The sequence below is a fragment of the Euwallacea similis genome, chromosome 3, assembly GCF_039881205.1.
Source record: "Euwallacea similis isolate ESF13 chromosome 3, ESF131.1, whole genome shotgun sequence".
NCBI classification, from domain to species: domain Eukaryota; kingdom Metazoa; phylum Arthropoda; class Insecta; order Coleoptera; family Curculionidae; genus Euwallacea; species Euwallacea similis.
The window spans coordinates 7,152,250-7,177,271 of record NC_089611.1 but is presented as its reverse complement, the minus strand read 5'-3'; the positions used below and the strand labels follow the sequence as shown (position 1 = coordinate 7,177,271).

The 25,022-nt window shown below is 33.7% G+C and overlaps 2 protein-coding genes across 3 annotated transcripts in view; one reads left to right on the top strand and one right to left on the bottom strand.

The window, feature by feature from the left end:
- Csgalnact (Chondroitin sulfate N-acetylgalactosaminyltransferase) overlaps positions 1-25,022 on the bottom strand; it is a 139,993-nt gene that overhangs the window by 54,929 nt on the left and 60,042 nt on the right. The gene's annotated exons all lie outside the window — the stretch shown is intronic.
- Positions 12,107-14,227, top strand: LOC136420090 (uncharacterized). Its single transcript, XM_066406856.1, has 2 exons — positions 12,107-12,265; positions 13,526-14,227. The coding sequence occupies exons 1-2, from the start codon at positions 12,221-12,223 to the stop codon at positions 14,177-14,179; spliced, it is 699 nt and encodes a 232-aa protein (XP_066262953.1). The 5' UTR covers positions 12,107-12,220; the 3' UTR covers positions 14,180-14,227.

Genomic DNA, 25,022 nt, shown 5'->3' with positions numbered 1-25,022 from the left:
ATACAAGGCGTCCCAGATTCCATGATACACCATTATTTTCACAACCTCTGGAAATAGGAAGAAAATATTCTTACAAAAGATATTGGATGCATTTAGAGCTGAATGATGCATAATCATTTTTGCATATGGGATTCGTCAAAAATAAGTTACTGGTATATCTTTTGTTTTTTCAAATGGAACTTTCTGAATATTTGTCAATTTTCCGCCTTACGTTTGAACTCTAGACACTTTTCATATAATGTTTCATATAAGGTTCACATAAGATAAAAACCAATTATAACTAATTACCATTAACGAATTATAACAATGTTTCAAAAATTTTAAAATTTATTTAGAACTTTATTATAAAAAATATTAAACAAAATTAAATAGGTACTATTTACAATATTTCTATTTACAAACATGGTTTGAAAGGTTTTCTGCTACGAATGATGCATACCTCCATTTTCCTATTAAATTTCCGTAAACAAGCGGGCTTAACCATAGCAGGGGTAATACGTACACACGTCGTTCTTATTCTTGTCTTTAAACATTCTAAATTTTGAGATTGGGGAAAGTAAACAGTATCCTGTAGATAAAAAAGTAAAGAAAAAGTCAAGTGGCGTCAAATCCGGACTGCGTGCTGGCCACTTAACGGATCCTCTGATCGCTATTAAGTTATTTCCATTGCTTGCATGTGCATACACACATTGCTTCTAAAAAATCTGTGACCTTCCTAGAATTACAGCAATTACAGCAAGTACATTATCATCTAGATGGAGATATAGTTAAGGCCGTTTGCTCAATGTAATTTAATAAGACAATGAAGAAATGAATAAATTCAGAAATTTGTTATAATTAGTGAATCGTTAATTATATACCATATGTATTTTATATGAAAAGTGTCTAGGATTGAAACGGAAATTGGAAAATTGACAAATATTTAGAAAGTTCCATTTGAAAAAACAAAAGATATACTCATAACTTATTTTTTACGTATCCCGTATGCAAAAATGATTATACTTCATTTAGCTCTAAATGCACCCAATATCTTTTATATGAATATTTTCTCTTTATCTACAGGGGTTATCAAAATAATAGCTGTAATATTGAATCTGGGATACTCTGTATTTTCGATGCAAAAAACTTCAGGACAAGTCGATTTTGCTTTCAAAGGGGACATCTTTTCAACGTAAAGTCATGGATGTAGGTTCATCCCCTACACAGGGTAACAACCCCTTTTGAGAATCTTAAATGGCACGGGGGGTCAAGTGACACATTATTTTGAAGGCATTTCAATTCTCTTTACAAACGTGGTGAAATTCTGTGTGAAAAGTAATGCAAAAACCGTATTAGAAGTGTTGATGAAATAAATTGAAAAAAAGTTTTATAACAATTTTTAATTAAATATTCAAAATATAATAGGTATATATAAAATATTTGTTCAATATTTTCTCGAACATTTTGTAGCATTTCAGGGGTTATTTCGTCACATACTACTACTATTTGGTGGCGTAGATCTTCCAAAGAGGTAAGTTTTATTTTATTAATAACGCTTTTTAAATGACTCCATAAGAAAAAGTCCAATGATGTTAAACCTGACGATCTTGGAGACTATTTAATGAAACCTCTTCTACTAATCTAGTATTCGAGGAAATATTGAGTTAAAAAATCACGTATAGTAGCTGCATAATGTGGCGGAGCGTCATCCTCTTGAAAAATACATAATCTTTTAGATCTGATCGTTATTTTCAACAATCATCAAAATACAAGGATAGATGGAGTCATTAAGCAAATTCAAGTAAGATTCATCCATCAAGTTATTAGATAGAAAAATGGACCAACAATATTATTTTTCAAAATTATAGCCCAAACATTCAACTTTTCTGGATACTGTGAATGCCGTTCTCTCATAATTCTAGGATTCGAATCACTCCAGTATCAGCAATTATGTTTATTGACGTAACCATTAAGAAAGAATGTATAATTGTTAAAAAAACCATTTAGAATATATAAAATTACGATTGTTCAAACTTTTTTCAGTAATCTCCTTACAAAATTATTTTCGGTGATATGAATCATCTTTATTGAGCTTTTGCACAAAATGAATTTTATAAGGATGGAATCGATGCTTTTTCAAGATCCTCTGAAGGCTGCTACGTGGAATTCCTTAAGTTGTATCTAATTTTCTAATGCTTGATGGAAGCTGCAATTCAATGTGTCCCAAAATTGCAAACTATGCAGCTTCATTAGTAATAGTGTATCAACTTTCAAGTTTTTTGTTAGCAGCAGTGCGAGTTTCCATGAATTTAGATATTAAATTTATCACATAGGGATAGCTGAGATTCTTACCGGGATGCCTTTCATTGAAAATTATTGCAGTGACCCAGGCCATTTCATTATTTTTAAAATAGCGAGTGGCAATTTCAATTCTCTCTGCAGTGGTGTAAACCACAATTTGTATCATTTGCTTCAAAATATCGGATAATAACAAATCAACGAATTTCACTATCTACATTATTCTGTTTAGTGTAAAATCCTAAAATCCATCATCTTATTAAGCCTTCGGAAATAAAGATCCTTTTTTGCAGTTTTATTCTTCAGTGAGTTTATTATTATTATTTTATTTTTTCGCGCAGAACAAAAATTTCACGACGTTTGTAAAGAGGAGTGAAATGCCTTCAAAATGATGTGGCACTTAACCTCCCGTGTCATTTAAGATCATCGAAAGGGGTTGCCACTCCATGTTGGGGATAAACCTACATCCATGATTTTACGTTGAAGACATGTCCCTCCTGAAAGCAAAATCGACCTGTCTCGGGATTTTCCGGAAAAATCTCTTGTATCGAAAGTACTTCGGGTGGATTGTTTTAATTGGGGCACCCTGTATAATGTAAATTACACAAATGGCAGTTAGGGCAATGCTCACTACTGGGCAGCTCTGGCCTAGCATTTAAATAAGAGAATAAATTGGAAGAAGTACGGAGTGCACGGAAGTAGCAGGAAAATGAAAATTAAAGTGACGCATCAATGTATGCAAATTTAATTTGCACGAAGTATACATTACATAATATTTAAGAAATTGTACTTGCTGGAGAATACGCCGCATGAATTTCCATATTCTGATTTACACTTGTTCCCACGAAGCCACAAAGGGATGCTAGGGACTAATTTGCCAGAACATAAATTGTTATTATGTTACAAACACTCCATAGTCTCTATTATTTCCCTCAAAAAAATTGTCAGCTCCTTGTAGACTATCTAGAAGAATGGATTGATTCCCTGTGATAACAATAAAATTAAGCGAAAGCCTTCAACGAAATGTTGACTCTACGATTTTCTGTGCTTTTAAAGGATCGATTCAATTTTATGCTTTTTCCGATAACCTGGATCCATATTATCCCTGAGACTGTAGATTTTCTGTATTTGAGAAATTATATAGGGTGTCCCATAATTAGGTGCCAACCCCTAAACAACGTTAATCTATATGCCAAAATAATACCAAATTGGTAAATAAATAATATCCTGAAGTGGCCCCTAACGGAGATACAACCCCTTGATGGAAGCCCCAATGAGGTTATTTTTACTAAATAACTCCTAAACCTCCTAACCTCAATATATAAAATTTTGGTATTCTCATAATTTCGACGTGCTCAATCTTTAATTAAAATTAAAGTAGTTAACTGTGAATCATAGACCTGTCATTGAGAGGGTTTTGATTACAAAAACAGCCATATTATTTTTCAGTGGGCACGAATTTTATATTTTCTTACTAAAAATATGTAAACCTAGAGTTTTTTGTTCAAAAAAATTGCTCTTGAATAATATCTCTAACTGTCGCCGTTTTTTAGGAAAATGCAATTTAATGTTCTGCATACGTTTCATACTATTTCCAGTAAAATACTGAAGTAGGCTTTGAAACAAAAGCTAGTTGCTTAATATTTGACAATTTTATGCACTAATCAGTAATTTTTATCAAATATTTTTATTAAACTATATTTACGGAACATAAAATAAAGCTAAACAAAATACTAACTAAACCATTTATGTAAGTAAATGTTCAAACAAATTTCCGTTCTCTTGAATACAAGATCTGGCTCATTTCCTAATGTTTAAAGACGCAAGAAGAATTTCAAACTGATTGCCCTTAATACTATTGGCAATTTCATTTATTCGCCTTAGAAGTTCTCCTTCGGTATCTATTTCAGTGACATAGATAACACTTGACATTTTACCCCATAGGTAATAATCTAGGGGATTTAAATCGAGTGATCAAGCTGGTCAGTTTCTTGGTCCGCCTCTCCCTATCCACTTATTGTAATAATAATTTTGATTTAATCACTCTCGAACGAGCGAGCTAAAATGAGCTGGTGCCCCGTCGTGTTGAAAGTACATATTAAATCGCGTTCGAATAGGTACCCCTTCCAACAAATTCCTCAAACTATTCTAAAGACAATTGATATAATTTGGTGCGTCCAATCTATTTGGGAAAACTATGGGTCCTATTAACGAATCGCCTAAAATGCCTGCCCATACATTAATAAAAAAAATATTTTAGAAGTTGGTTCTTCTAACGACTCTCGGATTTTCAAGGACACAAAAATTAGTATTACGGTTATTAAAAGTCTTGTTTCTTGTAAACGTTACCTCATCGGACCATAGAATTTGGTTACAAGCACGCTGGTGACTCAAAATTCAGTGGCAAAACTCCACACGACGTTGAAACTCCTCAGCTTTTAAATCCTGCACCCTTTGATAATGAAAAGAATGAAATCGATGCATTTGCGTCATTCTTCCGAACTAAATTTGGTTTTAATTTAACTATGCATGTTATTCAAACCTTACAGTTGATTTAAGGATATTAATAATATTGGCTAGTGATCTTAAAGCTATGTTGGAATATTCTTTAATAACATTTAATGCCTATTCCACATTGTGGTTTCTAAGAGGTTCCTTCCTAGACCGCCTAAACGTACCATATTCCACTAAATTTCTATGTACGGTGACAAAGGATTTTTGATAGAGTACTGTCCTGGTAGGATATCGCATTTGATACTCACGTATAGCTGCACTTGCATTACCATTGCAGAAACCATAAATAAAGTGAATACGAGCTAGTTTATTATTTGTAAAATGTTCCATAATTCACTCTAAATTAAATTTCGACAATTAAAGGTTACTAACTAATTTAATAAAATGTCAAACTGTTAAATAAAAATATCAAACTGTCAAATATTAAGCAACTAGCTTTTGTTTCAAAGCCTACTTCGCTGTTTTACTGAAAATAATATTAAATGTATGTATTATAGAACATTAAAACGGTGACAGTTAAAGAGATTATTCAAAAGTACCTTTTTTGAATAAGAAAACTCTAGGTACACATATTTTTAGTAAGAAAATATAAAATTTGCACCCACTAAAAAATAATATGGCTGTTTTTGTAATCAAAACCCTCTCAATGACAGGTCTATGATTCACAGTTAACTACTTTAATTTTAATTAAAGATTGAGCACGTCGAAATTGTGAGAATGCCAAAATTTTATATATTGAGGTTAGGGGGTTAATGAGTTATTTAGTAAAAATAACCTCATTGGGACCTCAATCAAGGGGTCGTATCTCCGTTAGGGGTCACTTCAGGACATTATTTATTTACCAATTTGGTATTATTTTTGCACGTATATTACGCTGTTTAATGATTGGAACCTAATTATGAGACACCCTCTACTATAACCATCTACATCTGGAAATTCTTTTGAGTTTGATTCTGGAGAACTGGTCATATGGATTGCTTTCAAAATACAAGTTATGCAATTGTTGTATAACTCTTTGAAATTCTAACAAATTTGGAAGAATGGTGTGTCATTCAACGAAATAGTGAAGATGAATGCACTAATATATTTAGGAAAAATCTGAGAAAATTAAGGTTTATGACTACTATATGCCTCATTTCAGTTCTACATTTAATTAACTCGAGTACCCCAAAATCTGATTTCCATCACATTAGATCTTATCAGTTCAATTTATCTCGAGTCAATCAAAGGCAGACAAATATCGGCAACATCAATGGCAAGGATGTTTGGTCTGCAGGAAAATATCCTAACAACGTCATCTACCATGTCCTTTTGGCTGCATCAAAATCAAATGTTCAAAAATAAAAAGCAGGACTTAGTACAAAGGGCCAATCTATAGAAAAAAGTATTAAAGATAAATGTAAATAGCCTTAAAAAAAATAGATAAATAAATCTCGTCAACTTAGTTCAGGTGAAGTCAATTAAATGCAGGTAGAAGTCGGTAATGTAAGATCTAATAAAATCGAAACCGATCTTTGGGGTGCTCGAGTTAATTAAAAGCAAAGCTGGAACGAGGCATAAAACCGCAATGAGACTTAATCTTCAGAGATTTTTCCTATGACTATCATTGCACTCATCTTTATTACTTTTGGCTGTAGGTCCTGATGACTGTAAGTCCCGCAGCTTACGCTCGAAGATTTGGTGGAGGTGCAGTAAAGAAGACCCTGCAGATGGCACTGACAGAATATTTTCCTGCAGATCCAACATTCTTGCCGCTGACAACGTCGATTTCTGTTGGCGTGTAATTGACTTCAGCTAAACCAATCCTGCAAGATCTAATAGGATCGAAATCAGTTTTTGGGGTGCTAGAGTTAATTAGACGCAGAACTGGAATGAGGCATAAAGCTGTAATAGACCTTAATCCTCTTAAAATTGTTACAGAAAAGTGAGAGAATGCAGATCGAGAACACGAATGTAGCAGGCGATCGATAAATGTCGCATTTAATGAGGCAAATTTGTACATATTAATATGTTTTCGCTTATCATTTGAGCCATAAAATGAGGCATTCCCTACAATGTTGCTAAAGCTTAAATCGGTCCTAGGGAGACGAATACTCCTAACGATTACGAACGCAATGGCTGATAAGAATGTAACAAGATCTGGTTTTTCTGGATCGCAGGATCTGGTCTAGAAACTCGTAAAAAGTAAGTCACTTTGCATATGAAAACAATAATCAAGGGTTAAGATCAAGCGAATCGAATTGTAATCTCCGAGGGCAAGAAATTTACTTCTACTCATTTTATGCTGGCAGAACGCTCCTACCGATTTCCAGAGCTCTAAATAATAGTGGTTATCAACTTTTCAGCAATTGTGACTTCGAGATAGAAAATTTCAGGGAATTTTTATACTTTTAAAATATATCAAAAGCCAATAAGACAACGATTTTACCTGTTTCAAGTGGCTTCGGTATTCTAAGGGTCATCTCGAGATATGATATAAGTTTATTAATTAGATGGTGCCAGAAATAACATTTTATTTTCACCTACTTGACACATTGCACCTGTTGGTAACTTATAACAAACAAATTTCAAGTACTTTAAGTGGCAGGTGTACCAATTATCCCGTTAAGTGGATTTGTTTAAGCTATTACGACAGTATAACAACAGTATTCGACAGAAATTTTACTTAAAACCTTTTTTTGTCCGTCCCTGTCCTAGATATTCACACATATACAGGCAAACTTCTCCAGCTTTTAGCGTTCAATAATGGACTTATTTTTCCGTATGACTAGAACCTAAAAGCCTTTAAAGATCGGCTAAACCTTCTTATGCAAAGCCTTATAAAACGTCGAAGGAAACGGCTTTATACTGGAAGGAATTCTTTTGTAATAAAAGTTTTTCGTAGCTGCTTTACCGTAACAAACTAAAAGCCCTCATATTCGGTGTACATTCGCCACTTAAAGAGAATAATGACCCTGCCACGGTGTTTTTTGCCCTTCACATTTTAACAGGCTTTACTTTACAATATCGTTCAGTTCATCATTAAAACTTCTTCAAAGGTTTGCTAAAACTTCCTTCTTACAAAGTTATTCAATTATCATTCCCTTGGGCAAGAAAAATCTCTTTAACGGCGCCGAAGTTATGTTCCTGTATAATACACGATCATAAAGCTCCCATTTCCCGGTGGAACAGCATTTGCACAGATCCAGGCTCTAAATCCAGACTTTCTTTTAAGCCGTGTCTCGAATAAAACACGTCTGGTTCGGGATTCGCCTTAAATCAAGGAAACTCCATGTATTTTGTATGTCTTGTCTTTACCGGGAAGATCTATGAGGTGCGATTTCAAAGTAATTTTTCGTTGCTCTTCAAGGATGATCTGTAGTCTGCTGTAAATCCTGGTTTCCTTTACCAGCTTGGACCAACCTGAGTTATGTGTTGAACAGATCCTCAAGGGAAAATGTTTTGCAATGGTAAGGTATTGCAGCTACAGCTATAGCAATTTCCGAGAGCATCATGAAATTTTCTAAATGAAGGTCTTTGGAGAGAGATTTTCAACACTTTACATAAGTGCATTTTGCAACAGGGCTTTATGGATAAACATTAGAAATTCAAAAGTCAAGGAACTGTGAATATTAATATTTTAAATGCATCGCATGTATATTTTTGCTTTTTTCAATTTTCAAGGCATTAAATTTTTTTATTTATAATTATGTTCCTTGTTGTGTGGGTCAATAAAAATACAAATTTGTTTAAATGAAAAAAGATGACGAATTATATGCAGAATTTATCACCAAAATTTGAGGACAGTTTTGGGATTACTAAAATATAGGGAAAAAGTGATCATTTCCAATCATTTCAACGTTAAATATCTCATTAATTATTAACTATAAAAAAACTATACATCGTTCTAAATAGGTGTTTTTCTGGATTACAATGTAATATGTAAAATGTATAATGATTAGACCTTTAAACACAGGTAAATCTTTAAAAAAAAACATTAAACAACGAAAAAATCGACATTAAAACTGAAGAATTTTTCTCACTGCTTCGGGTTTGATACTGCTGTAGATATAAAATGGTGTCTATGTTTTATAATGAAATCACAAGTCAGAAAAAGAATTATAAATGTGCGTTTGTTAAAATAAAGTGAACAAAGCGGAGGACAAAGTAACTTATGAATTTGCGAACGCGAACGCGACTTATGAGTTGGCAACGACAACCGAACCCAAAAGAAAAGAGGGCTTGAACATGCCCTGCAAATCCTTAAATACTGAAACTCGTGGTGATAAACCATGGGCGTACCCTGGTTATAGTGCCATCTGCACCATCCGCGTCTTAGCTGGGAATTGGAACTGCAACTATAGGACCAACGGAATCTATCATGGACAGTTCCAATACCGACAAGGCATAGCATGGGTAATTCCCATGCTCCAACTAATACCTACCAGGGTCGTACCTTAGGGGTATATCAATCTTAAAGATAATACCTACTATCTAACAGCTATCAAACGTAAAATAACACCTATCTACAAGAATACCTCAGCAGTCTATTGCAATTCTACACTTTAAATCCAACAACGTGTAATATGAATACATATTTTTGGAATGTTTATAAATGCATTAAACGACTACCTATAGTAGTGTACTGCATATCTAAAACGTACGTAAATGTTAATGAATGCTAAGTATAAATTCAGTCTTATTGCCATGTAATTGCAACACACTATATATATATTTATGTATATTCTTCTTGGTAATGCAGCACTCGCATATTTATGAATGCATCAATTCTTCAGACACGCCCAAGGAAAGACACAACGTCCCTTATACCAGAAATGATGTTTAATTTCTAAAAAATATTGGCAGACGCATCTATTGGCAGTTAAGGATCAGTTTTATAGGTCTGGTTTAAATCAAGCTTTCACGCGTTCCTCAGCAAGAGAATTCTCAATTCTGAGTGGTCAATTAAAGTTTAAATTTTAGATTATTTTACTTAAATCCTTAAAACTAGCTGTCAATCAACTCTGCTTCGTTTTTTAAAGAATTTTTAGGTCTGTTGAAAGTAAACAGATTTCACGTTTCTTTTCGACAAAAGTTAAGTTAATTCAATATTAATTTTTTTTGTTATAGCGAACATCAGTCAAAACCAAAAAAGAGCTAATCCCAAAATTACTTCTACGTGTAAAAATATTTATTTTAACAGACCGTTAAAATTAATTATTATTAATATGAAATTTATTTAGGCGATCCTTTTTTATAAAAAAGATTTTAATTTTATTATATTAGTCTTAACATCCACATTAAATTAAACATCAACTTTAAAAAAGGAAGTTGTTTAGAAATGCTGGTTGTAAAAAACGAAGTAACATATCCAGATGTTTTACACGTTTGTATCTCTATACTATAAAAAAAATAATCATAGGCATCACACGAAAAGCTTTTTTGAAATGTTCGGAAAAACAATAACTAAATAGTCTTTTTTGATTTTCTATGTTAATCATCCGAAATATGACAATTTTTATTAGACGGAAATATTGGAGTTCAGGTAAATTCAAAGTTTAAAGATTATTCATTAAAACAGAGCTTGAGTAACATGATCGATAGATTTTACAGTAAAACTTGAAATTATTAAAATCTTTCTTTGCATGTTGCTCCCACTTTCCATAGTTAAATATTAGGTGTACAACTTTGCTTCCGCCGTTTTTGAATAGATGTATGTAGCGGTACGTAATGATCGAAATAAATAACCCCATGTGGGCATGCAGGAGCCTTGGGCACCTGTTAACATAACCTCATAAAAATATTAGTCTATTTGTGTCTTCATCATAAAGTTATTCGCAATTGAAAATGTCAGTGTACGAGCCAAATTCTCGTCATTTGCGAGAGGTTTTACTTTTCTGCTTCAATATGAAGAAATCTGCTGCTGAGGCTCATCGAATGCTCTCAGATACTTATGGGGAAGCCACTATTAGTGAAAGGACATGTCGTGAGTGGTTTCAGCGCTTCAAGAACGGTGATTTTCACGTCGAAGACCAACATAGCGGTGGAAGAAAGAAGGTTTTCCAAGATGCGAACTTGGAAGCATTACTTGACGAAGACTCGTGTCAAAGTCAACAAGAATTGGCACAATCATTGGGAGTGACTCAACAAACAATCTCAAAACGCCTCAAAGACATGGGAATGATTCAGAAGCAAGGATATTGGGTGCCGTACGAGTTGAAACCAAGAGATATTGACAGGCGTCTGTTCGCTTGTGAACAGTTGCTTGCAAGGCAAAGACGGAAGGGATTTCTGCATCGTATTGTGACTGGGGACGAGAAATGGGTTCATTACGATAATCCCAAACGCAAAAAGACTTGGGGATATCCCGGCCATGCTTCCACGTCGACGGCCAAACCGTCTATTCATGGTTCCAAAATCATGCTCTGTATTTGGTGGGATCAACTCGGCGTAATATATTATGAGCTGTTACAACCAACTGAAACAATCACAGGTGCTCTTTATCGAACCCAATTAATGCGTTTGAGCCGAGCATTGAAAAAGAAACGGCTGCAATACAACGAGAGACATGATAAAGTGATTTTGCAGCACGATAATGCTCGACCCCATGTTGCGCAAGTGGTCAAGAAATACTTGGAAACATTGAAATGGGAAGTCCTACCCCACCCGCCATATTCTCCTGACCTAGCTCCTTCTGATTATCACTTGTTTCGATCCATGGCACATGGGCTAGCTGACCAACACTTCCGGTCTTATGAAGAAATAAGAAATTGGATAGAATCGTGGATCGCTTCAAAAGATGTCCAATTTTTTCAACACGGGATTCGTATGCTGCCCGAAAGATGGGAGAAAGTAGTGGCCAGCGATGGACAATACTTTGGATCCTAAAGGTATAATTAGTTTTTTACAATAAAATCGCGAAATTCGGAAAAAAAACGGCGGAAGCAAAGTTGTACACCTAATAATAATTACTGAAGACATACTTTCGATCTCTTCCAGCATTTTGGTATATTTTCGCCAATTATCCCTCCAGGTCTTCGATCGCATATAACTGCATGTCAACAGCATCAACCTTAAATTATCACACTACACCTTGAACAACGAACCGCTTAAGTGCTTCCTAAACCTAAAAACCTGAACCAACTGACTAAATCAACATTACGCCTAGTACAAAAGCTCAAGATATTTTTCATTGAGTTCCGTGTTCCACATATTTGTAATAAGTGTCATTAATTTACACTTTGGAAAATTCAGCTTTGATAACAGATTATTCTAAATACAGTCCACTCAAAGTTCGAAGTTCAACCTTTATGTTAAAGCACTCTAAAAAACCCTGAAAATTGATAAGAATTGATAAAGTTGCGAATATAAGTGATAGCACGTTGCTAGTGAATTCATTCTCTAATTTCCTCTATTCTAGAACAGAACGGTCTACAACTCAAGGAAAACAATGAAGTTTTTCGCTACCTTATTCGTGGCCTTTTTGGCTATTCATGTGAGTACCTACACATACTTAAAATTTCTAATTTACTTAGCATGGGTTTATAATAGTATATTATATATCAAGTTTGTGAAGTACATTGTTATGACCTGGATTCAACTTTAAATTCCGAAGCGAGTAGTGCTGAGGGACATAAGATATAGGGGTCACAACTGTGGTGTATATACGGTTTTTTCCACCACTAAATTTAACTGCTAAATTAAATCCGAAACATAAAAATACAACGTGTCTAGAAAGGAGCATCAACTGGTGACTTTTCATTTCACATTCACTTCCATGGCAACAATAAAATAGCAATGAGGGTGATGACAACATTTTTGCCGATTAGCTCATCAAGTAAATAATGAGCCATATACGAGTCATTGTTAAGCGGTTTTTCAAATGTTTTTATAAGAAAAAGGCGTGAAAACATAATTTACAGCCATTCAATAGACCCAATAATGATGTATTTGATAACTAGTGGTGGAAAAAATAGTTTTTTACGTTTACACGACCAAAAAATGTTTTGCAGGACGAGCTAAGTAGATTCCAGAGTGAGTCGTAGGCGAGACCTAACAGTTTCAAAAGCCCTGCCAAACACATATTTGGTCACGTGGCCCACCATATTTTTTTTATAAGAGACTTGTGTTGATATCTACTTCGTTCGTTTTTTATATTTTATAATTGACTTTGTAAAGGAATGAAATATATCCGCCCTTAAGCACACTAATATTTTTCAAAATTTTACAGTATTAATTCAGACAGACGGACTAGAAAAATAAAATAACAGGGATCAAAAAAATCAACTTTCTGATCTTAAATGACACAATATTACTTTAAGGTAGAAAAATTTAACAGAATAGTAAAAAAAATTCTACCACCGACAACTTTCTTATATGTTTTGATATCGGAAAAATTATTGTTCCAAATTAATCCAGGTTTTGCTATTACATGTGGTAGGGAAAATGCATTATTACGCAAACAACGCAAATAACAGGCTGAGAAAATATTCCCGTAGTGCTAGCTGTTTTAGTAGAGATGTTTCGAATTTACAGATTTAAAAAAATTTTTTTTTTAATGGCAGAAAAAGTAATATGTGCATTTCGTAGGAAAATCGTATGACTTCTGATGCTTTCCAAGTTGTTCTTAAGGTAGTCTATTAATTTACATCGCCGAAAATATATTACTTTTCCTACCAGATATATAAATTTTTATTTTTTAAAATTTATATACACCTCTTTTCACCAAGATTTGAAAATTAAATATACATTTTAGGCTAGCACCCAATCCCCAGTCCAAGACGACAGCATCAAAAATATTGTCGTCGAGATCTTGAGCGGAGTCCTCAACCTAACTAATACTGTTCTCACTGACGTCGAAACCCAAGTAGCTAACTTCGAAGCTGACGAAGATGCAGAAACTAAGAAGATTGTGGACGCCCTCGCAGAAATAGCCGCCGAATCGAACAGTGCCCTCATCAAAGATATTGACCTACTTAAAGATGGAGCAAGCGATGATGGAGTTGCTGCCCTGGAGTGTATCGATGCTCAAGAAGAAAACCTCGACGCTGCCGTAAAGTCCACCATTAGCACTACCGCTGACTGCATCTCCAAAAAATACTCAGATATCTTCAAAGAGGTAGACAAGGTTTTGGGACAGCTCCGGGATCTTCAAGATGATGTCCAAGGACAAACTGACACCCTTGGAAAATGTTCTGAAGGTGAATTAGCCTGCTTAGTCAGTTTCCTTGGAACCATTGTAGCGACCGGTCAGAAGGTTGTTGTTGCTTTGCAAACTGACGTTCCTGAAATTATTTCCCTCATTCAAAACGTTGTTGCCCAAATCGACAGCTGCGATATTGCTCCCAGCATCAAGGATAACGCTCTCAAAATTTTCGAGGACACCATTGCCTGTATCAAGAAAAGCTAAATTTGTTTAGAATACTGTTATTTTGAAATAAATCTAATTTTCCTTTAATTTATTGGTTTAATTTGCTCAGTGCGACTAATATTTGAAACTGAATTTCTTCAGAACTTCCAGGTTCTATACTTTAAGCTTGGGTAAGTCTATAGACTTATCACAAAATCTCTTCATTAATATATTTCATGTTCAACATTTAGGAACACATTTGCTATCTACTTGCGAGGGTTCAAAAATACATTTAGCTTTATTTCTACCGGATTACTACCAACTAGGGACACGGAACATCATTTGTGAAATTGAAATGTACCAATTCAAGTAAATAATAGTATGAATTATTATACTATACTCGTGCTATATCACAGGTAGACATGAGACTTTCGTAAATGGTAAGATATGAAGTTGATTAAACTAGAAAAGCTTCGCAACTTGGATGTCAACATAATGATGCTTTGAAATTTGAAACGTTCCGACTACTTTCGCAGATGTGCCGGAAAAACCGAATATCTTGATATTAATTTTTCTTAAATACATTCAAAAATGATGGTCAAATCTGAGGCAGGATTATTGAAATTTCGATTGCCATTTTATCAAATTTTATTGCTTTCTGCAAGATTAGGCAAAGACTTTTCGAGATATTTATCAAGAAGATAAGAAGATCTGCAAAGATCTTGAAATTTCTTCACCGCATTCGTATTATCAAATTATTAAACAGAAAATTAAACTTGATAAAATGAGAATCTAAGTCAAATCGAGATTTTGAGAGTCAAGCCTCTGATCGTACCAATTAAAGCTAAATTGGCATGAACGATCAAAATGCTTGTTAAAAATTTTAAAAATAATTAATTTTGTTTTTAATGACACACTTTAAAACGAAAGGGACATTTGAAACTATGGTGAAGAAAAATCAGTTTTCAGTAGAGTTACGTTGGTCATTAAGAGTAAGAAGACTATTACCTGAATTAGAATGTGTTATTGCCAGTAAAAGGAAATTAAAATCTTATATTTTAAGAAACTTGTATTTTAGTTATATGTTCATATTATTTATATATAATATTATATATATATATATATATATATATATTTATATATATATTATATATTATTTAAATTATTAATATATTTTTTATTATATGTATAGGGGGACATGTGTTTGTATAGGTTTAAAAATGCTGACGCATGAGCCCAGGACAAGACATCTGGTTACGTGCTGGCGAAATATTGAGCTTTCTTGCGTGCCAGAAAGGAATGCTTGGGACAATTAAACTTGTTGCCTGACGGGATCAAGAAGTTACACTTCAACAGACTTCTCAGCTTCATCAATTCAACTGGACTGCTTTAACTCCGCTTAAGCACGTGACAAGCCTAGCCGTAAGGCCTATATGTGTGAAAGGCAGTTTTTGTGTCTTCCATCTTCTTCATTGACAACTGTAACTGTAAGCATGTAAGTGTAATCAACTTCCCCGACCACTGTAATCGCTCTTAACAAGTTCATTTTGGATCTTTTTTTAGAACTTGAAATTTGAATCTCAACTAAACTAGAATTCCAATAAGGGAAATTAGCTTCTGTACCTAGCTGAGCATAAGCAGTCACTAGGAGAGCTCTCCCTGAACCTTCAAACACTAATGGCTTTTTTCTGCAATACGGGGGCCATTCATGAGAGGTAATCAATTCATTTTTTATCACGAATGGATCTCCCAACGCGTAATTTCAATTTTCTTATTAAAATGTGAAATATTTCCTTCCGTATGAAGTAACCCTCAAAGATTGGTGAAGAGTGCCCCTAAGAGCTCCAAGAATGAAAGTGTACGATACAATAGAAGGAAAAGAAGATCGTTTTGATTTATTTTTCTCTTACACATTTGCTACTCTGTACACTGGATTATCGGTTTAATAACTTAGTTTTCGCTTGCCCCGATGGTATTGTATACCGATTCACTTAAAAAATCTATAAAAATTTCGTGAACAAAGGATCCTCTTCCTTATTTCTCTCACTCGGTAGTGGAGTAAACCAAATATTATACAGTAGATTAAAGGTACCCAGGTAAGTTTCAGCAAGAAGAGATAAATGCCCTTTTTCCTAACATCAACTTCTCACTTGGTGTTTCCAAGTTTATTTTAAAAAAAGGTACTATGATAACTTCACTCTATGGCGCCTAGATGACACACCCCAATATATTTACGAAACAAAAATGAAATTAAAACATTTACGCTTATTTCAGTCATTTCCTCTCATACCTTTTCACGCTTATTTTAATTTATTATGCCAAAATGATCCTAATTGAGCTTTTCGAGCATTAGAAGGTGCACAAAGGGCTTCCGCTCTGTTGGCTAAACCCTTTCTGCTAACCGCTTTGAACAGACGCGCTACATGTATGCGATTACAAATGAATAATAAACGAGGTAAATAATTTTAACAATTTTATTCGAAACGGGAAATTTGCCTTATCACAGCTCTGCATCATCTGATCGCCCATAGGTTGAACGCCCAATAAATTATTAGGTAAATGGGGGCCGTATTTTATTTTCAGGGGCTAAAGAGGGCCTATTGTTTCCCAATCAATCATGTTTGTGAAATTTTTGCAATATTTCACCCGGAAAATTAATACTTCCCTGCTGTGGGAAGGAAAAATGATTTAATTTCATGGAACATTATAAAATATACACAGGCTTCTAGACTAAATACAAAAACGAATTGGAGGAAACGAGTTTCTTTCATTTCCCCCTTCTTTTAATACGCGGGAGTTAATCAACCTCCAAATTGACGAAAATAGAACCAAAAACGGGGAATAAATTCACCACGGGAAGACTAAGGGTTAAATATTTCGATAACAGGGACGAGGGCGTAAAAGGAGCATTCGTTGAGAAAGGCTAAAAGTAATTATATCCTCCATTATAATTAAGAATTTTAATGAATGTTATTAAGTAAAATTAAACGAGGGTCAGTTTTAAGGTTTGCTGAGTTAAACTGCGTAGGTAGAATGGCGTTTATACGGGGTGGATACAAATTATAGAGGACGATTAAAATCCTTTAGGCAAATAAATAAAAACGCTATATTTTTGGAATATTTATTTCAGGGAAATCTGCAGAGATTTATTGAAAAAATAGAACTTAAGGAAATAATATGGTATTGAAGAAAATATTTAAGCTTTCATTTTGGGATAAATACCACAAAACAATTCTTGACAAAAGAAAAATTTGCTAATAATCGATTAAGATACAAGATTTATAAAGCCCCGTTTCCGTTGCAGCAATTTATAGGAACCATTTGTTGTCTTGTGTTTCTTTTTTATTTTCCTTCGACCAAAGCAAATTGAAAATTGACAAGAGTTCGTTTTCAATTAATATTTCATTTCAATTAAGAAAACTCAGGATATATTGACGCACCTTTAACGGAAAACCGAACAAGACATTAAATGAGAAGGAAAAAAGAGATATTCAATATAATATCATGGACAATGTAAAAATAAACAAAGTTCATGTATCTTAACAAAATTTAACCACAAATTCCAAAATAGAAATTATAAATATTTGTTGGAAGTTGTATTTTCGTTTCCATTGCGCCAATAACATGCAACAGGTTATTTTTATTTCATTGTGCTGCCAAGTTTTTCTTTGAAGATAAAGCTTAAAACGGAAACCGTTGGGAAATGTAAGAATTCAAAGCTTATTCCCTAAACTATTCAAAATTTTTGGAACCATTTTCTGAAACGAGCAACAGAAGCTCAAAAGTTGCCCAATGTTTATTGAATGGAAAAGAGGAACAGCAGAATAAAAATGTTCAAAATGAAAAGCAAAGCAATTTTGCAGTTTTGTGGTAAGAATTGACCATCAATAAGTGCGATATTGGCCTTAGACTGAAATGTGGTTATGTATCTTATAATCTATTATTTGGTACTGATTCTCTGTAGAGTTTCATGAGTTTGTGATGCACCGTTTTAGACGCTATTTAATGGTATCTTCAAGAAAATTATTACTTTCAGACATACACTGCGTGTCTTTTAATGTGGATAATTTAAATTTCTCATTTTAAAGGTATTTAAAATATATTTTGATTGTCTTTTATGGATCAGCAACAATATTTAAACATTTTAGCAATTCTAAATCGTCTGTATTGTAAGATTATTTTTTGGACAGCTTAAAGATAAACGACATTCTACTTTTGCAAAATTTATTAACATTTTATATTTTAATTTGTTTCTTGGAGGGAAGGGGGGAGGGGGTCCGAAATTTCAAAGTAATTTCATTCAATTTATTCGTAAAATTAGCATCGAAAAATGCTCCAACAAAGACTTTCTCCGAAAGATCTCGCTGCTACCTTGACAATCTTGCAGCACAGAAATCTTATGCAACAAGTATCTCAAATATATAACGTCTCACAAAGTGTAATTAGTTGCGCATGGAATCATTATTTGCAAATCGGCAGTGCTAAAATACGACATGGGTGTGGTAGACTACGAGCTACCAGCAGAAGACAGGACCGCTGTGTTATTACCATTGCCATACGGAACCGAACATTTTCTGCATCCAGAATTCGTGCAAACTCTGGGGTTCATGTAATCCTATCTACGATTAGAATAAAAGCTACATGAAACTGGTCTTAGCACAAAAAGACGTGCTCGACACCCCCTGTTAAATTAGGAAGCATCGTGTTGCCGGCAGAGCATTATCCAACAATCATGGTGCATGGACTGTAGCCGCATAGAGGAATTATTTTTCATAGATGAGTCCAGATACACATTATATTACTCAGGCAGCCATATTTTTACGAAGAGAAAACGTGGCATGAGATGCCACAAACGTCACATAGCTTCCACTATTGCCTTTGCCAGTGGCTCGGTATCAGTATGGAATGGAATTTCTTTAGATTCGCGTACCGAGCTTCTCATCCTAAATCGGGCCACTATTACTACTCAATGATATCACGACATAGTCATTAATCCCATTATTATTTTTTTTGTACGGAAATTTGGACCCGATTTCATCTTTGCAGGCTACAATACCCGACCTCACCGTGCAAAAATTATTTTGACTCTTCAACAGCATAGCATTTCTCGGTTGCAATGGTCATCCCCCTCACCCGACTGCAATCCAATTGAACACCTATGGGACCGTCTCCAACTGCAACTTCATGCTCAAGATCATCAAGCATACAATTTTGAAGAGCTTGCGAATGCATTTAGAGAAGAATGGTAGGCTATGGCAGTTCGTACAGGAGAAAGGAGACCTACCAAGTACTGACTATTTGAGTAGTTGCAGCGAATGACATTGTGTTCCCATCAAGTTACTTAATTACATTTTTGTGAAGGACGCCTAAATTTTGTTAATATTGTAACAACAATTTCGTTGTTAGAGTAATTTTCTTTACTTTATGCAGATACTCGCATGACTTATGATAATTTAGTTTTTTTTTTAATAAAGTCTGGGTTTTTGATTTTTGAACTAATGTCGCGGTTTTAGGACAGGTTCATCTGGATCCTACATTAAGTACTCGTCAATTAGATACTGTGACTGGAGTCAGTCAACGCACTATTCAAAGAATATTAAAGGCCCATCATTTTCATCCGTATAAGATCCCCTTATTGTAAGAATTAAGCGAATCCTCGCTCAGTTGCACGTGCACAATCATCTGATTGTGACCACCGTTTGCAATTTTGCGAACTTATAAGTGAACGAGCAATTGGAAATAATAATTATCTATTTAATATCTACTTTTCTGATGAATGTTCGTTTTTTCTAAACGGTACGGTGAATCGGCATAACTGTCAATATTGGTCTGATGAAAATCCCATAATTTTTCATGAGGTGCATACCCAGTATCCACAAAAACTAAATGTTTGGGCTGGCATCTTTGGCGACCATCTTACTGATCTTTTTTTCTTACCCAGAAATTTCACTAGTGACATGTACTTAGAATTATTAAAAGATGCAATTGATCCGGCATTAACAGAATTATATGAAAATAATGAATTCAAAAAAATCACATTGAGGACCAGTTGATATTTCAGCAGAATGGTGCCCCTTCCCATTACGCATTACGTGTCCGAGAATATTTCAATGAACGGTTTCCAGGTCGTTGGATTGGAAGGAGAGACGCTATTGAGTGGCCCTCACGATCGCCAGATTTATCACCTTCGAATTTTTTCTAAGGGGTGACTTAAAAAGCAAAATCTATGCAACTCAACTGAACTCTTTAGAAGACCTTCGCCAAAGAATAATAAATGAATGCCGTCAAATAAATCCTCAAATGCTCCAAAATGTGTGTCAGCGATTTGAGCAAAATTTGTATTACTGAAGTTGGTGGTCACTACTTTGCATACTTTTGAATATGTGCTTTTTAAAAATTGTCTTGCATTAATAAATGATTAATCCATCACTTGTTAAATAATTTGGTACTTCAAATTAATTTCTTTTGAGAGTAGGTTTGACTCTCTCAAGTGGTTGAAATTATCAGAATTCTTTTGAAAATCAGTCAAAGGTACCTGCTTTATGTTATTTTTACCTCAATTGTTGCCAATTTCATATTATTAATTCATATCATACATCTTGATTAAAAGATATCTCACATATGACAGATCTTTTGATCAAATTTCTCGACAACTGCTGAATCAAAGTTAATCAAATTGGAGACCATTATAACGAGAATCGAAAGACCTTTCTAACAAGGTACTACTCGACCCTACTTTCTTTTCAAGATTTTAGGTGTTTAACTTACCCCGGCTAGAGAGTTGATGTGAAAAGAGCGAGTATGCGTTCATAACGTGTCCCCCTCGAATATAAAGTTTACGTATCCGAGCATTTTTCGAAAATAAATTTTCAAATACCTGAAGATGCATCTGTTTTGTTTTCGATGCGCCACCCTGTATATCTAAGCATAGCTATTTTCTTGAATATACTATAAAATAGTTCCAAAACGGTGCATCACAGGCCCATGATGCCTTATATCGCTAACTCGTCTATGAAAGTGTTATCCAATATTGTGTAATAACAATATACTGAGTATCCAATTCGAAAAGATAAGTTTGTTAGAACGCAACTTTATCCAGTATATGTACATTTCTAACAAAAAAATAAATTTCAATTCGAGCTCCTCAATAACTTTTGTATTTAACATTTTTTCGAAAATCTGCTAGATATCCAGATAAGAAAGTGGGGAATTTTATCTGGGACACCCTGGACATTACTTATGGTAGCTAGATTATTCTTGAGACAGCTAGATAGATCTCTAAATGTCTACATGAAAAGAGGATTTTTTAGGGAACTTCTGGCAGAAGATAAAGATCAAATAAATGGAAAACCATCCTAAAATCCTGATAAGCTTGAAAAAGGTGTAGAGGAGTGTAAATTTATAAGGATATTCGGGGCCGATTTTATTCTGCCGAGATGACTGAAAAAGTGACACGGGTAAGGCGAGATCATTTTTTTCGTGTACTTCTAACCCGTTTCCACTCGGAACTTTCTATATAAAAACGTAAAAGCTATGACCCTAAGAAGGGTTTCTTCCGCTTAAAAAGCACTTCGATAATTAAACAGGTAATTGAATTCTCCAGGTAGGCCCCTACGGTTTTAGGCGCAGGATGTGACAATTTAGTTTTTCCCACCGTATTCCCAGAGGAAATATCAAAAACATGGAATAACCGGAAATGAGAAGAGGCGGACCCTTAACGTTAGATCTAAATATAAGGAACACGTTTCTGATCCATTATCTTTAAAATGAAAAAACGCGGCATTTCAATTTATCAAAAGAGCAAAAAATGCTAGCCGCGTTGAGGTGCTTTTATGAAACATTTTTTTATCGTTCAGACAGCCTTTTTAATAACCGATTTTTGGGATTTCGTTTCTCCAAACGTTGAATAAAATGTGGTTTGTTGGCTTTAGAAATAAGACAGGAACTTTTGAATGGGGATAAACGTAAATACAGGAGGCTAACAATAGGTATAATATTAGCCATTATTACAAAAAATACAGACTTGTTATAAATCTCCAATAACATATTTTCCCAACTTTTCGTTTCTTTCGTTTTTAATTTTGTGAACTACTAGTGAAGGCTAATAGTAAATATTAGACCTTTGTGACTACTTAAACTGAACTAACCTGAATAGATGTGAATAGTTTTATAGAAATACTGCACCACCTAATGGAAAGTTACTGCTACTTGTGTGTGTGTGTGTGTCGCATACTGTAAGAAATTTATGCGTAACGTAAAGAATTTTGAAAGGAAACGTTAAACATTTGTGACTTCCTTACAAGGAGAAACCTGAAGTAATGTTATTAGAAATTCTAATTATCTAGAGTGAAAAGAGGTTTGTCCAATCTCTGAAAAAGCTTCCGAATGTGAGTTTAAATTTTTTTACAGTAACTTCAAAGAGGGTAAACAAAAAGACAGAACATTTGTGGCTGCTTAGCTTGAAATGTCCTGAAAATATATTAATGAAATTTTTAAATGCCATGTCAGGTGATGAGAGATTTCTGAAGTGCTTGAGAAGCTAAGGGGCCCCTAAATGTATGTTTTTGACATACATACATAAGCAACCTGGAGGAAGATAAAGGTGAACATTGGACATTTCTGACTTCTTAACCTGGAATAGGTATCCTAAAGGGATGCAAATAAAACTTACGCAAGTTGCAAATCAGAAGAAAAGTTTCTGTGAAACTTTCAAAACTTCTCAAAAGCAGTTTTTCAAATTTATGAGTAACCTGGAGGCACCTTAAAAAGAGATTTGTAAATGTCTAAGTAACCTGGAGGATTGAATAGAAGATTTATTTTCTGCGAAAAATAGTTTAAGTTTGAAATTTTTAGCGTACACGCAGATGAATTTACAATGAATTTGAAGTAAGTAATGAAATTATGAGTAAAAACTTGGAAACAAATCTATTTTGGGGCCATCTCATTGATTGCAATTGATTATTACAGATATTTATGTAGTTAAATTAAATATAAATTATTACAAAATAATTGAATTAAATAAATTAAGCAAAGATATAACTTTTTTTTAATGTTAACCTAAACATACCTATTTTTGGACAGAATTCCTATAAAATCACCCTCTACAAACACTTAAGTGACCTTATGCGCCATAATCAAAACTCTTTGTTTATATCTTAGTTTCCATAAAGGAATCACTGAATCTGCAACCAACAAGCAATAACGCCCATTGTTCTTGACAATGAGTCTTAAAGTAAAAAATAACTTCTATTAATTAGTGCGAAAAGACTTTTACGTACTACAGACCGAAAGACAGATCCCACCCTTGATGGAAGAAAGGTCCTCTGCTTCAAGTCGGGCCTCATATCTTATTCTTTCAGCTCTTTACACGTAAATAACAATTGTTATCCCTTCAAAAATGGGTCAGTTTTTTTCATACATTTAATTCATACGATGACTTTGACTCACTTTTAAAAACAAAATCTAATTTTTTTGCTTAATTTGTTCAATTATCTGCTTTATTTTATAAATATTTATGTCCAATTTTACTCTGTAATAATCAATTGCAAGCAATGAAATGGGTGTAAAGCAGAATTCGTTGTACGATTGTATTTTGTAATTGAATTATTTATTTCATATATATTGCATGTACTTGTGTGTAAACACTAAAACTTACAAATACAACTTGGAGGGGACTGCAGATAACTTAACATGCGTAACTGTTTGTCCAAGGAAAAATCGGACCGCATTTTACTGAAATTTCCTCTCCATTCAAATATATAATTCGTTCGGATGTAAAATATAAATATAAATGAGAGTCAATATTTGCCATTTGTGGTTACTTAACGTACATCCGAATCTAAATTTGGAATAAATTCAAGAGCTATACTTAAATTTATTAAATATAGTACCTATGTTTAATAAATTTAAATTATATAATATATAAAATTATTTTTAGGTATTTTTAATTATTTCGTTACATTTAAAAAAAATATTTGTGGATATTCAAAGCAAACATTAACTTTATTTTGTGTACGAAAAAATGTTAATCAAATTTTTCAAATAATGCGAAGCGAATTTTTTGGGATTTGTAAGTGATCAAGGAAGGGTTTAAATAGCAAATAAGATCAAATAAGAATTAATATAAAAAAGTACAAACTTTAATACAGCAAAATAATATAAAAAGAACGGTAAATAATATTGAAAAGTTGGCGAACTCTCAACTTTTGTTTCATTTTATGTGAAAATAAAAGTATGTAGGTCATAACAGAATGACTACTGCATTACAAATATCTCATGAGAAATTACATTAACAATTTCACGATTGTTGTTGTATATAAATTATTTACTTTTATCCCTGATCTACATAAAAACAATATTAGCCATGAGTAACACAAGAATCATGAAATAAACTGTCAAAAAAGTTGTTTTACTCTTATTTTATTTGGACTCTAGCACCGTTAAACTCGTTGCTATTAGTTATTTTATTGCTTCCTTTTATTTCTTATTTTATACTATCTCTGGTCCACAATTAATAAGCCATTTGCGTTTCCTGTGAAACTTATTGGCAATTAAATATTTTTAAAATTTTATTTTTCATATTAGTAATATACACCGAATCCTTAATCACATGTGTTGTCTGCATCGACAACATAGAGTATGAATCAGAGAAAAAAAAGTTGTTATTCCACTCAAAGTTCGAACTCGCGAGAGGACGCATATCTTTCATTTTCTCCTGTAACATTCTTACTAGTTATCAACCTTAAATACAGTTATTTAATTAAAGATGATAGTTTAACTATACATGTGCCATGGGCTTCAAAATATTTGAGAGTGTACTTTGTAACTAGCAGCAATTAAACATCAAACTATTAGGTTAAAGTATTCTAACATCACAAGTTTTAAAACGACGAGAAAACCGATT